The sequence below is a fragment of the Electrophorus electricus genome, chromosome 2 (assembly GCF_041902795.1).
Source record: "Electrophorus electricus isolate QZ-2024a chromosome 2, ASM4190279v1, whole genome shotgun sequence".
NCBI classification, from domain to species: Eukaryota; Metazoa; Chordata; class Actinopteri; order Gymnotiformes; family Gymnotidae; genus Electrophorus; species Electrophorus electricus.
Window position 1 is genome coordinate 33,853,078 of NC_137498.1, and position 14,624 is coordinate 33,867,701.

General features: G+C 46.4%; 1 protein-coding gene across 10 annotated transcripts in view; it reads left to right on the top strand.

The window, feature by feature from the left end:
• Nucleotides 1–14,624, top strand: part of eif3hb (eukaryotic translation initiation factor 3, subunit H, b) — a 42,178-nt gene that overhangs the window by 6,596 nt on the left and 20,958 nt on the right. For 9 of the 10 annotated variants that reach the window (XM_081700205.1, XM_081700200.1, XM_081700187.1 and 6 more), the window contains one exon: nt 2,238–2,394. Coding sequence is in view for 3 of the 10 variants with exons in the window: in XM_027025456.3 (XP_026881257.1) it covers nt 2,374–2,394 (21 nt within the window). In the remaining 7 variants the exon portion in view is untranslated. Of the gene's footprint in view, nt 1–1,434; nt 1,576–2,237; nt 2,395–14,624 lie in introns of those variants that run through there. The other variant, XM_081700172.1, reaches the window with a different exon arrangement.

The following is a 14,624-nucleotide window of genomic DNA, read 5'->3' on the forward strand; positions in this document are numbered from 1 at the left end:
TGTTATAACTGCTTGCCCAGAGCCCAGGACAAGCTCTTGGTCTTGTGCTATGCTCTGCTGGACTCATTTTGAGATCTTGAGATTTTGTAATGTCAGCTTGCTGCTAATTGCCCATATAAACAGGTCTCTGGGGGACTGTGAACATGCCCTGTCCGCGTTGCTCAGCAGGGTGCTGTCACACGGTCAGGAACGCGGCCCTGCTCTGTTCTGCTTTCCAGTCACATTCTCTACACTGTGGTGCATGTGAATTCAGGCCACCAGTCACAGCAGACCTGGGAGAGAGCCCCCAGTCTCAGCCATTCATTTAGAGTTATGGCAAGATTAAAAAAAAAAGTTTTATTGTTGTATGACATGATCTTTCTGGCCATCTGGCCAGTTTTTAATCACTGTTCAGTGTTCTTGCTCAGGTGGGGGTAGGAGGTAGATGTGCACTGGACACTTGGGCTTTGCCTGGAGCCAGTGCTGACCTCACCAAGGTACTGGAGCCTCAACCGAGGGCCCCTGGGCCAGTGTTGCCTGCTATCAGGGTCAACTCTACTTTCCTCAAGCCTCCAGGACAGCTGTGATCACAAGGATGGAGATGAGCTGGATTGGAGTTGAGCCTGCACTGCCATTTCTGGGTTTGAGCCCCTCAACCTGCCACAGTTATTTACTCTCTACAGGTCACACGCGCTGGAAGTGAGAAGTTAGTGGATGAATGAAATGGTATTTTCAAAGGCTAATAGGATGGATTCATCAGCTTACTGTGCCTTGCCAAGCTTTCCAGGAAGGGACAAAATGGACTAATTTGTCTTTATGGGTCTCTTGGCTCTGAGCAGCAGCCTCACCTGCTTGCCAGGTCAGCTGACGGAAGGCTTGCTGAAGTCTAATACGAGTGTAAAGTCCCGTTGCAGTCAGACATGTTTATGACTTTGCTGGCTGTTTTGTCAGAAACCTTGGAAGAGTGTGTTGTGTTGTGTTCCTAATGAGGGCCTTGGCACTATACTTTCATGCCTCTCCTCAGTGTGCTGAAGCCTCGGGTGCAGCACTATAGTCTGGGGTGTAGCGCTGTAGTGTGCAGTACTACTGACACACAGAGATTACTCTGTAGGCCTTTATCTGCGCCTAGGCCTCTTCATTAGCCTCCAAAATAGATGCAGTCCCACTAGTCCCGGAAATAGCACTTATTAGCGCTCAGCAATGTGGGGTGCTTTGTGAGAGTGATTCTCACAGGATCATGATTTAATCCCCTCCTCCGGCTGCGAGGAATTCTCTCCCTGCATTTCCTCCACCTTTGGGAAAGAGCCGGCTGCAACTGGCACTTTGCCTGTCTGGCCTGATCCAGCCGCTTGATCTGGGAAGAGCCACGCTGCAATTCCAGCCCATAGTTCATCACTGCAGCCGGGCCTAGATTTCTATAAGTGAACAATCACTGAATGCTGGAGATTGTTTGGTCTTGCCTTTTAGTCCTTTCAGTTCACCTTTCAGTTCACCTTTTTTAGTCCTTTCAGTTCACCTTTGAAGCTTTCTCCGGCAGAACCTGTGGCTCAAGCATCCATTGGTCTCTGAGAAATTGCCACTAAGAACAAGCTCAAGGTGAAGTGGCTGTTCCAGAATAATAAATGTGTGTGCTGTATTGATTTTCTTCATTCTTTTTAGCCCCAGTTTTCTCCCCATCCTGGTCAAGCCTTTGTAGGCCTAACCATGTGCCCATATCAAAGGTCTTTGCATCAGGATGCTTTGTGATATCTTTAACCATCTCCGGTTCCGCCCTAACAAAGCTCTTCTTAGCACACTGGCCCCTGTTTTTGTCTCATGATTTTTTTCCTTTATTTGTATTTTCACACTGACCTAAATGAGGTAGTATGTGCTGGTGGTGTTTGAGCAGAGCTCTCAGATGCGTGAGATCGATAGTGCTTTGTTGGCAGGATAGAAGCACTGCTCTGCTTTGCCAGAGATGAATTAGATTTCTGTATTAAAAAAGCAGCAGGGCTGTGTGTTCTGGCAGCTCACCAGCCGCCCCGCTCAGTGATCCCAGTGCGACAATTGACCTATTCCATCCCCTTGCTTCATTTAAGGGGTCACGGAGAGGACGGGAGGATGCAGCCACACTTCTTTGAAATGCACTGCCTCTCTGCTTCCACTCTTAATTACAGCCTTCTGAGAGTAGCATGGCACTTACTGCACAACACCCTCGCCTCTCCTGAAGAGTGCGTGTTTGTGTGCGTGCGTGCGTGTGTGTGTGTCTGTCCACATAGGTGGTGCTGAAGATCATTCAGCACTACTAGGAGGAGGGCCAGTGCAGTGAGGTTGTGCAGGGGGTCCTGTTGGGCCTGAGGGTGGAAGACCGGCTGGAGATCACCAACTGCTTCCCATTCCCCAAGCACACGGAGGATGATGCCGACTTGGACGAGGGTGAGTGATTAATGATGTTATTGAATATAGTGATAAATTATGCTTCTATCACTTTCTGTCACACACCACTACCACTTGACTGTTTTAGCTTAGTGTTTTAGCTTCACCCTTGTTTACCCATTTCCTTTGTACAAGCAGTCTATGGTTAGACAACACTGAATTATAGACTACACAAACATAACTTCACCAATTAATTAACATTTTAAAAAAAATGTCACAAACATTGATTTTCAGGCTGATTAAAAGAATACTGGACAGTCTGCCAATAATAATGGCAATAGTTCTCTGGCTGATATCTACTAAGCTTAAATTGTTGTAGTTGTGAGTACAAAAATGCTGGTTGGCATGAAAAGCATTAAACAGCTATTTAATAGCAGTATCTTCCTGTCTGATCCAGCCTGGGTTGGTCAAAACCAGCACTCTAACCAGCACTCAGAGGCCTGAAAACCCACCAAAATGCAGGCGCTTCAGATTTACTTACATGTACATATTAAATAGTTATATATCTGACATCAAGGACTTGGAACTTTACTCTGCTGTCTTTGCATGAGGCACAAGGATGGTTCAGTCCAGAAATGTTTTTTGTTAGATTTGCAGCAATAAGATGGTAAAAAAATCTGTTCACTTCTAAAAGGAAAACATATATAGTAGCCAGGTAAAAGCCCCGCTCATCAGGATGAGTCAGACTGACTGTGCCATTACTTGCTTCTTATACTGCATGAATGCTTTGCCTTAATTTGTTTGCATTTTAGACTTTGTAAATTATGAGCAGATTTGGAGATAGATGGAACCCTTATACCAAAATATGTATTAATGCACTGATTCTGTTTTAGATGGTTCGTTCGTTCATTGTTTCTTTCTTTCTTTCTTTCTTTCTTTCTTTCTTTCTTTCTTTCTTTCTTTCTTTCTTTCTTTCTTTCTTTCTTTCTTTCTTTCTTTCTTTTTGTTTAAAGACACACACGTACACAAACACAATCTTGTATGAGAAGCGGTAAGCAGTGAGTAAGTTACCGCATAGCAGAAGTGAACCCTGTACTCAGCTGAGGGAGTGAGAGCAGTAGCGAGAGGATGTGCGAGGCAGGGTAGGGCCAAGGGGGACTGAGAACCCTTGTAATCTGAGTATAGGGGCTGCAGCCTCCTAGAAGAAAGAAATACCCCCCCCCCACACACACACGTAACAGCCAAAGGAGGGCTGAAATGCCTTGCTATTCTTGTGATGGATTAGTTGTGAAAGGACTTCAAAGCCCTCAGGGCTTCCATGGAACTGGCAACAGAAAAAGAATGGGCTGTACCTGCAGACCTGCCTCTGTTTCAAGATATCTGCATGTGCATGTGCGTGCGCGCACACACACACACACACACACACACACACACACACACACACACACACACACACACACACACAGACAGACAGACAGTCACCTGCCTGTGCCAAGAGCTTTGTCAGGAATTGAACTCTTTAAAATGTGTCCATCTTCAGTGAAATGTAGGTAATGGCTCATTAAACTTTAAGATACTGATAAAATGCAATGCAGTGGTACAAATTCAGGGCATTCACAGCAGTTTCTGGGTATTTAGCGCTTCAGACTGAGAGCATGTCAAGGATGTCAAGCTCTCTCTTGGCTGAAGAGCCTTCTCTTAATAAAGTGAATCCTTGACTAACAGGTGGAGCACAGAAGGCGCACCAGAGTGAGATGACCGCTGATTTAGATCCCAGCTGTCAGCACTTCCTCTGGTCCTTTACTGATGGTTTCACACAGGTGCTCCTGCAGTGCCACCACCCAACATTCAATTACTTAGCTAATTAACGAGTCCTTTATGATCAGGAGCATTTGCATTACAGCAGGGAAGCCCCCCCCACCCAAACTGTACAAGGCAGGGCAGAACGTGAGAAGCCCTACAGACATGATTTAGAGCAGCATGAGTGCTTTCAGCTCCGGCCTGTATGTTAAGGTAATTGCCTTCATTCTTGGCATGAAGGCTCGACATAATGTCACGCACACTCAGTTAGCACCTCAGCATATGCTCCCTATTCATTTGGCAGCCGTGAGAGTGCAGTGGAGATGTTGTGTCTGTGCAGTGTGATAGTGAAACATCTCGGGCAGCAGTGAGGATTCCAACGGCCATTTTGAAGCTCTGTACACTGAGCTACAGTCATTCTTGCCAAGAGTGAGACAGGAACTTCAACCTAAAGCATCACCCCAAAGCTGAAGCTGCTGCAGCTTCTTCTAGTCTGCTTCACCCTATTTCATCTTACTTTACCTTATTTCAGTCTTGCTTTATCCTTTTTTATTCTGATTTATTGTACTCCACTCTGCTTCACCCTGTTCCCAACTGCTTCACCTTTTTTTTTTTTAGGGTGAAGCAGCTTCTGCTAGCCTGCTTCACCTTATTCCAGCCTACTTTTCCCTATTTCAGTCTTGGTTTATCCTTTTGTAGTCTGATTCAGTCTATTCTAGACTGATTCAGCCTATTCCAGTCTGCTTTACCTCTGCATAAATTTATTGCATAATGCTTAACTGTTTTCGTCTGCTTCACCCTATTCCAGACTGCTTTGGCCTGTTTCTGGTTGCTTCAGCCTGTTTTCATAATACACAAGAATACTGATTGGCATTTGCTTAGTCCTGGAAACATGGAGTGAAGTGGAGCTCAGAGCAGTGGTGAAAACCTTGGCTGCACTCACTTTGTCCATCCTGTTTTAAGGTTTCCAGGTGTGCAGCCCTATGTTATACCACTCTGCTTGGCTTTGTCCATCCTTCCAGAGTTTACCGCCTGCCAGCACTTCAGTGATCACTAAAGGTGAAAAATGTCATTGTCAATAAGTGCGGCTAGTAAAAGGTGTGGTAAATTGTAGCGTAGCTCTGCCGCGGCCCTTAGCAGGGGCGCTGCTCCCACTGGCCTCCTTGTTTTATCGAACTCTGCCTCATCGTCTTGCCACCCGCCACATAGCATGGGCTCGCTCTAGGTGAGCGAGGGCCATGGCATGCTCTACTCTGCTCCGGTTTTATGGGCTGTGAATGTGTGGGTGTAGCCAGGGAACCAGAGAGCCAATCGGGCTGGAGAGAGCAAGATGGCAGGGGTGTTATTAAAACTATAATGGACACACAACTCCCAGAGGAGTAAGGGAGGAAGAGAGGGAGAACAGGGAAGGAGAATGGAGGGAGGTAAAGGAATGTCTCTCCGATGATGCTGTATATGCTTTAGAGGTGCATCAGAGTACCAAATAGCATGATAGGATATGTTATTAAACATTACTCACTTTTGATGAAAAACTTCTCAAAGACACACTTACCCAGCATTTAATTTGTAATTTATTCAGAATGCATTTGTATTTTTATTTACAAAATTAATTTATTTTAATGTAAGGCTAATATATAAGATATACATTGGAGTTTACATGATTGGATTAGATTTTTCTGTTTCAGTTGTTCTGATAGCCTGGTACTATCTGTCAGTAGGTTCTTGTGGTGTGTCTAGTTAGGATGGATAGCACTTACCTAAACAGTAAGTGTCCTCCAAGTGCACCAGCTGTGCTGCACAGCGGAGGCCGTCAGTGTGCAGTGTGTCTAGCTCCCATATCACCATATATGTGGCAGACACACCCCTCCTGCTCTACCTCAGTGTGTACATGGACCTGCCAGTGCATCAGTTAATGAAATGTTAATTAATGATGATGGTTAATGAAAACGCAGGGGTGCAGGGGGTCTTTCCTGGAGCTACTTCGTTAGCGCTGCAAATCTCTGACACTTACACCTTTGCTGCAGCTGTGGGAATGACGGAGCCTTATAACTATTTAAACAGCACTCATATGCCAAACTTCATGCCTTGAATGGTATAGGCTGCTAAATGTAAATTCGCTTATTAATGACCTGCACCCCTCCCCCCACCAGATGGTCATCTAATTTATTAGCGCATTATGGGAGCCCGTCACATCTTCTCCCATGCCCCGCCTTTTTGCCAAGAGGACGTTTTCGTTTCAGAGCAGCTGGTGACCCGCTATAACCGTGTCCCGCCTCCTGGTCATGCTCTGCCTCCTAGAGGTGTCGGCCTTGAGGGAGAAGTGGAGTCGGGGCAGTGGAGTCTGTTTATTTGACTTCAGAGGAGGAGTGGCCCACTGCAGCAGTTAGGCAGTGCTGTTAAGGGTCTTTAAGGGAGGCGACTGAGAAGCAGTTAACTGAGGGAAATGACCCTCTCCCAGATGCCTTCAAAAATGATCTTGTCTCAGCTGTAAAAATGTGTTAAATTGGTGAAAATCTAATACCTGCACATATTGCACCATATTGGTCTGAGACAGGAGGTATGCCAACACCCAGCCATCTGCAGCTCTGGCCCCTCTCACGCCAGCCCCTCTCACATGGATGCCTCTCACACGGGCCTCATTCATACCAGCCCCACTTACACCAGCCCCACTCACGCGGGGTCCTCTCACATGGCCCCTCTCATGCTGGCCCCACTCATGCCAGCCCCATGCATGCTGCCTGTTTACTGCACTGCTATGGCGAAATAAGGTCTGACCACTAAGTTGGGATCCATGCTTGGACCCAGCCAGCAGCTTCCAGCTGCTCATACCATATCTCACTCACACACTCTTACTCTGTCTCTCACTCTCTGTCATTCTCTCGCTCTCTCTCATCATTCCGCTCTTTCTTCCTTCCTCCCCGTTTCTTCTTGTATGCTTGTATGACCCCCCCCTCATGGCTCAATGCTGTCTGTTGGAAACAGGCGATGTGATGGGTGGTATTTGATAATCTGCCTATCTCTGGTCCCGAGCCCAGCTGTCACTGTGAGCAGGTGCGGCATGCACTGCCTGATCCAGGCGCCGTGCGTGGTCTGATCCGGTGTGGGGCCGAGAGGTTTGGCTTCCAAGGCATGCTGTGCTTCTGTGGGTGAAAACACAGTCTTCATCCTCCCCACAGCCATCTGGAGCAGGACACAGGAAAAGATCTCTACTGAGCTTTACCTTGTCTTCCGTGATGTGCTGGTGTACTTGTGCTTTCTATTCTTTTTACATGTGATACATCCCTGAATATCTGTAAGTGGTTTGTTGTTTGATGTCCATTTGAACCAATATTCATTACCCAGGTTACTGCAGAATTTGCCGTGAATGTGTTCCCTTTGCTTGTTGATACTGACCTGGTTTTGCTGTAGCAACCACCCTTGGGCAACACCTGTGTAGCATGGCTACATCACTTTGACACAGCAGTACCAGGGGTTGGAAGCTGGCCTGCCCCCACCCGCGTACCCGCCGTCGACCACTGGCTCCTCCATAGCGCCACCTCTCCCCAGTGGCACTGGCCTGGGTCTTTTCTATTATCTTGATTTAGCAGTGACGGTAATTACAGTGCACTCTGGAGCCCCAGACATAGGCAGTAGTGCAGTGCAGTAGTGCAGACGCAATGGAAAGCTTGCTCACTAGAACTTCATTAGGTGCTTTTGTAATAGGCTGTCGCTGGTACTTGCAAAATGGGGGAATGAATGAGGTGTGTGTTGTGAGGTGTGTGGTTTGGGGGCAGGGGCAGGGGCAGGGCAAATTTATTAATTGCTGGGATAGACAAACCTCATACACCAGGCTGTTAAGAACTGGACTATGAAGCATAACGCATCTTGAGATTGGATGCCACCATGCAGTTTCCCGTTTGTTTTAGAGGCTGTGCCAGAGAGAAAAAGGGAGATAATGGAGACATGAAAGAGGGCCGTCATATGGCCGAAGCACATGCTGTTTGCTATAATATAAGCAAGGTTAATGAGATATGTGGTATGTAGCATTAGTACTGCAGTCCTCCAATGGGTGGCAGTATGGGACCATGAGATTATGTAATATCAATCAAGAGAGGGAGAGAGAGTAATAAAAATGAGTGTGTGGTTTTCTGATAAACACATAAATATAAGTGCATGTGATTTAAAGATTGCAGCTTCCTGCTGTCGGAAATGAGCTGAGGCCCATATTTCCTCACAGAGAATTTGAGTATTCAATGCACAGGCTTAAATGATCTTCATGATTAGCATTGGCTGAGCTGAGGGTGTGCTGGGAATGGATAGTTCATTTAAGCTGTTTGTTAGTTTGTATTTGGCTGACAAGGAGAACATTACTTCTTCGCTACCGCTCAGGGGCGGACAGATTTGCAGGATGGTTTTGGATTCTTGCTGGAGAGAAAAACATATGAGGTGACGGTGTGACTGTGGCAGGGATGGGTGGGGGTGTCATGCTCTCTTTAGGGGGATGTCTGTGATGTACAGTGTGTACATTATGGACATAACTTGCCTCAGCTTGACAGATGGTAGGAGCTGCCACCTGATTTATGCCTCTTTCTGTCCCGAGGCCTGACTGCTCCTCTCTCGTCTTATTGATTATTTAAATGCTCTGATTGATCTTCCTGCTTGTAGTGACGGTTGCTACATGCTCTGCTTTTCTGAGCCCAGGCCCCATGTTTCCCATCAACCACCATCAGAATCCTCATGGACCGCATGACTGAGGAGGCCTCCAGGGACTCAGAGGTGGTCAGACCACCATGCATCAGTAAGTGTGGGCCGTGCTTGAAATGACGGTCGCTGTGCAGCACCTGCCATTAACCAGTGAGAAACGACTTCCACCACAGGCAAGAGGTGCCCAGGCCTCTCCTGTCTATCACAAAGAGCTGCCCTGAATCTTCTTCTTCTTCCCCAAGATACTGCTTACAGCTTTTGTTTGCATTACTTACTTTGTCATGGTGTTCCCTGCACCTGGTGTGTTAAACTGACGGCATCACACTCAGAGATGCTCTTAGATCGGATTGATATTTTAGGTTAGCTTTTTCTGAATATAGCTCTCATTTTGTGCTTATGTTGTTATAGTGTGTGTGGTCCAAACTGTGGTCAGATGACTTTGGTGTCAGTAGTGGTTTATAAAAAAAATGAAATTTCTCCAAAAACATTTCACATCTGCTGTCAAATCATGAGACAGCTTTTCAGCATGATTATTATTTGAATAAGTTGCATTGAGATATGATTGATTACATTTCTGCTTGTGATCATCTCAGCAGTAATATCGCTGTAGAACCTTTAAGGACTGGAGAGGACTTTGCTGAACATTAGACTGGATTTAGGACACATGCTTAGTTCCATGCATTTAACATTCTGGAAGGTGGTAGATGCTTCCAGTTTATCCTGCCTGGTTAACTCTCTGGACATAGTCATACATTTCAAACAAACAAACAAACAAACCAAACAAGTCATAATAATACATGTGTAAGGGAGACATCACTGTTGACTCTCTGACTGGTGTATGCCCAATGGAATGCTCACTTTAGTGGACAAAATTATCATTTCTCGGCACACCCATTTATTTCTTAAATTATGTTTCCCATTACAGCACCGCATTATGATCTAGTTCTATGTGCATATAGTAACTTAAAGGGACAGAAAACCAGTCCCCAGGAGTTTTCATAGCAAGCTTCCCTTTTTTTCTTGCTTTTCACCCTGCATGAGCATACTATTTCTTCAGTCCATTCGGATTACCACAGGTTTTGTGACCCATGAATCCATTCCTTACTTATTCTAGATCTGGAAGGTTTAAAGGTGCTATGAAGCGTTGGCACTAGGAATTGGGCTGTGATGTTGTGAAGTGGAAGCATGCCTAATGAATCGCTCAACGACAGAGTGCTGGCACACAGCCCTTCTGCTCACCCACTGGCAGCCAGCACACCTCCCCACTCTGGCCATGTCACACAGATTAGAGCCTCACGTAAGCTCTGGTTAGATCAGATCAGCCATGTGCCAGCCTTCCCCTGGCACGCTCCACAATCCTGGTTCTTTCTGTTACCATAGCCCAGAAGTATTAACTTTGATTCATTCTCTCCGGCATGTTTCTGGCATAACAAACCCCCCCCCCCCCCCCCCCCCCCCCCGCTCTATCCAGTCCAAACTCCAGGCTGTTCTCCTTCCTTGGGCTGCCTTGCTTGTTCTGCACCTTGTCTGGCCTGGAGGATGGTTCTGGGTTGATAATGAGGGCTTGTATGGCTGGTGTTTCCAAACCGGTTCAGCGGTTCTGCTGCCTCCCGCCCTGAGGGGCCCCTGTTCCAGGGCAAGGCCAGAGCAGTCCAGGAGATGCCAGGCTCTGTCTATATCAGAGGTGTGTGCTTGTTTACCCACAGTGACTAATGATAACTTTGCTGTGGGTCCAGCGTGATTGCGTGCCCTTTCATGCCATTTCGTTTTGCTCCATTGCTGAATCCTAAAAGGTCCACAGCTCTTCAATTGGTGCCGTTCATGTGTTGCAGCCTCACATTAGCTCAGAATTATTCATTGATCTGTGTTTATTTCTCCTGATTTATTTTGAGGCAACGAATGCCATCAGTGAAGTGACTTCTGTTTGCCTTATGGGACTGGTGCTTAGATCAGATATGCAAAAGCAGAAGCAGATCCCCCTGCCAGCCCTGCCTGCACTGTGCTGTTGGAGGACCTTGACTCTTAGCAGTCACCCTGACCCAAATCGGAGAGCTCGCACGCATGTGTATTGCTGCTGTAATTGTGATGGCACCTCTTGCTTTGGAGGGGTATTGCTGGAGGACCGAGAAGCACTGAGAGCCCTGGGCTGCTCAGCGGGCTTGTGCACCCATGCATCTGTACATCTGCAACAGGCGATAAACTTCTCATTGGGCGGCATGCGCCGCCCTTGCTGAGTGAGCCCCCTGTTGAGCACTGCACAGTGGAAAAAGGCCGCAGGAAAGCATGCCGAAAAAGCTTTGTTTTGAACTCTGATGACCAGATAGATTAATGATGCAATGAGCTTTGTTGCCAGCATCACCTCCGCCACCGCCTCCTTGTCTTCTCAGAGCTGATCACAGAGAGATAGAACTCAGGCAGCACCACAAATCTTTTGTCTCCTGAAGGCCAATCGGCTTGCTAAACTCTTGAATGGATATTGGTACTTGGTACACAGATATGTTTTTTAAAAACCAGAACCTCCCTGCCCTGTGAATTGAACTAATGATAGAGGCTTTTAAACATTAAAGTAAATGGAAGGATAGGGATGATTCTGTTAGCTGCTGTAGTGGCAGTCATACAGACTTGAAGCTTAAGTGTCAGAAGATCTAATTAGTGCTGCTGCAAAGCAGTGTTTATGGACATAGTGTGAACAAGAACTGAAGCCGTCTAGTTTTTTTTTACCTATAATTGCTTGCTAATGATCTGCTAATGAGCTATTGATATCCCACAAAACCACAGCTGTGAGAACCAAAAAAGGTCATAAAAAAGTTTTATTGTAACAATGCATACGTATTTTGTAATTGTAATGGAAGTAGTAACAGTAAAGCTGTTGATTTCTGCTGTACCGCAAGGGGCTTGTTTGTGGGGAGAATGTGGATTTTCCTGGTTATGTAGGGCCTTGCTTCTGTGAAGGCTTTGTGGAGCTAAAGGCGCCAGAACAAAGCTCCTGTGGACATTAGCACACAAATGGAGTCCAAGCCATTCTCTGTCTGGTGCATGGAGAGCAGGGCTCACACAGCTTTACCAGGGCTTGTTTGTGCACACAGCTTTACAGCTGTGTCCATCAGTCCCGGTATGGTCCTAATCTTCAACTATCTTGACCTCTGTGTGGGCGAGGATTCTGGCTCTGGATTCATATGAGTCTATAAGCAGAAGTCCTCCCAGTAAACCCCCTCCTTTGGTGTGGAATTGACTCAGAGAAAAAAGACAGATGCCAGAATGATTTTGACCGAGTGGCTTGGCATTAAGTGACTGAACAGGAAGAGTCTGATCCCAGCGCGATCCCACCTTCACTAGCCTATAATTTAATCTTGTTATAACCGTCCCAGATCATGACCCGGTTTCCATCTCACTCGGATGGTTTTGGAGGGCTCTCGTGCTTGCTTTCTGGGCTGTGCTGGTCTGTGCACGATCTTGGTCGGTACTCAAGTCATATTTTCTTCGCCTTCGTGTCCAGTCTCAGTTGTGACGTTCGTTTTGGAAGGGTCGACTGCATGGAGTTCCCAGAAACCACGCTTATCACTGCCTGGGCCCCTCCCAGGTCGCCATCTTCTCCTCACCGCAAGCGGAGAGCACTGGAACATTATCGTGGTGTGTTTTATTTTTGGGGGCCCCTCATGTCATAAAATAGGGCGTCTCTCTCAGGGCCTGACAGAAAGCAGAGCTTGGTGACGGATATAAGCTGTTTCCTCAGGCCTGCCTGGGGTGGACATGGTGAGATGGCAGCTCTGGCTCAGCTCTCACACCTGGGGCCCCTGCATTTATTTATTACTGCCATTTTTCTCTAATTCTCACTTTTCTTTTTGCTGTCTTTGTTTTTTCTCTCTACCCAGTAAGATGTTTTCGAAATGCTTGTCTAACCATCCCCTAAAGCCAGCACACATTTTTCTCACTTGTTTTCTTCCTATTCACCATAGATGCTCTCCAGGGTCCAACAGTACAATTGGCCTGATTGCCTGCGACGACTGAGTTCTTGTTGGGGCAAGTGAAACTCATCTGTGCCACTGTCCATTCCCTTGTAGCACCAGTTTTTTCACTGTGTTTTATTCGACCTTAACTGGCCAATATACCTGTCAGCTTTTTATGTCTGTGACAAAAGGCCAATATAAAATAATTGTATCAAACAGATGTGAATGATGTTTGATGTGTAATGTGTAGTGCACAATTTAGTGCACTGAATTTGTACACACTTATATTTTCCTGGAAATTTGTGTGATAAACAGTCTGTGCATGTTCACATAAAAAAAATTCAAAAATAAGGGAAAAAGTCAGTCATTAGCACAACAGAAACCATTAGTAGCTTCTGTTAGCACCTGTTTGAAACAGGTGGAAAGAAAGATACATGTGCTTCATGGCTTCTGCCTGGGTGCATCAGCGCAGCACTGTACTGAAGTATATGCTCTGCCCACATCCCCCTCCTTTCTGGGAGAGCAGTGTGGAGCCTCCCCTCTACCCTTCACTGTACCCAGAGGCAGGAAATACGGCCCACTGTTTGGCGGAGAGATGAGTGACGGCTGGCTAGGGGTTCATGATGAGCTGAAGATGACTTTCTCTGTTGTAATTAGGAGCCAGGGAGCATGGAGGAGGATGGGAGGGAATAACCCTCCTCTTCCCCCCATCGGTGCCTGGGCACCCAGCACATGGCTGGCTGAGAGGGTAGCTTGTGGTGGGTTCCAGCAGCTCAGCCAGACCTGCCTGCCAGAGAAAGCAGAGCGCGGGGTGTGGGCTTCGTGCCTCAGATTGAGCTGCTGTTACGAGGTGCTGTTTTAGCACTGACTGAAGAACGCCTGCATTTCCTCTAGAGCCAGCAAACTCTCCAGTCTCAGTTTGGTGCACTCTCTTATCTTGGTGTTTGAATGCAGATGGCCTTTAAATAGAGTAAGAAAGCACAGTAGTTCGATGCTGTGGCTCTATGGATTGGTGTGTGTGTGTGTGTGTGGTTGCTCAAAGATTGTTTAGCAGAAGAGCCCTCTCACTAGATGGAGCTCTAACTCTTTAGCTCAGCTGGGCTGTGCACTAGTACCGGTTTCTCCATTCTATGTCCGTGAACTTTTTTACAACAGTCAAATGACAGTGTACTATGGGACTTTAATCTACTAGCACTGTTTGTTTGTGTGTGAAGGTGGGAATGTGTGTGAGTGGATGGATTTGTGTGTGTGTGTGTGTGAGTTTATCAGATCCAGCTCTGTTTCTGATTGTGTCTGATCATAGTTGATGTCCCTGTGTTGAGTCTCTGATTGCATGCTGTCACGGGTAACGCTAGAGGTGGAAAGTTAGTGACTATATATAAGAAGTTCTTCTATGTATTTCTTTATGTAGATTATACAGTTATTGTAAAGTTATTAAATTCAAAAATTCAAAAACAGGAAATACGTATCTATTTGTTCTCCAAGTTTACCTGACAGGAGTCTAATAATGATATCCATCCTACTCATGCAGGAATGGGCACATTAGATTTGGAGACATTTTCGCTGGAATCTAATTAGTCATGGTGTTCTTTTTGCCTTGACTTTGTGGAAAGGGAATCTAAAGGATGAATGTGTGCCTTTTTTTATCCCTTTTTTTTGGGTGGTACGATCTCAATATCCATGGAAGGGCAGAGGTGCCCAGTTCCGGGCACCTAACAAGCTGTCAGTGGCCGAATATCTGTCTTCTAACAAGTCTCTGAGACTGTAAGCTCTTTGAGAGAGGGCGAGAGAGAGAGAAAGAGAGAGAGCAAGACAGCGAGAGAGAGAGAGATTCCGAAGGAGAAAACAAGGGTAGATGGG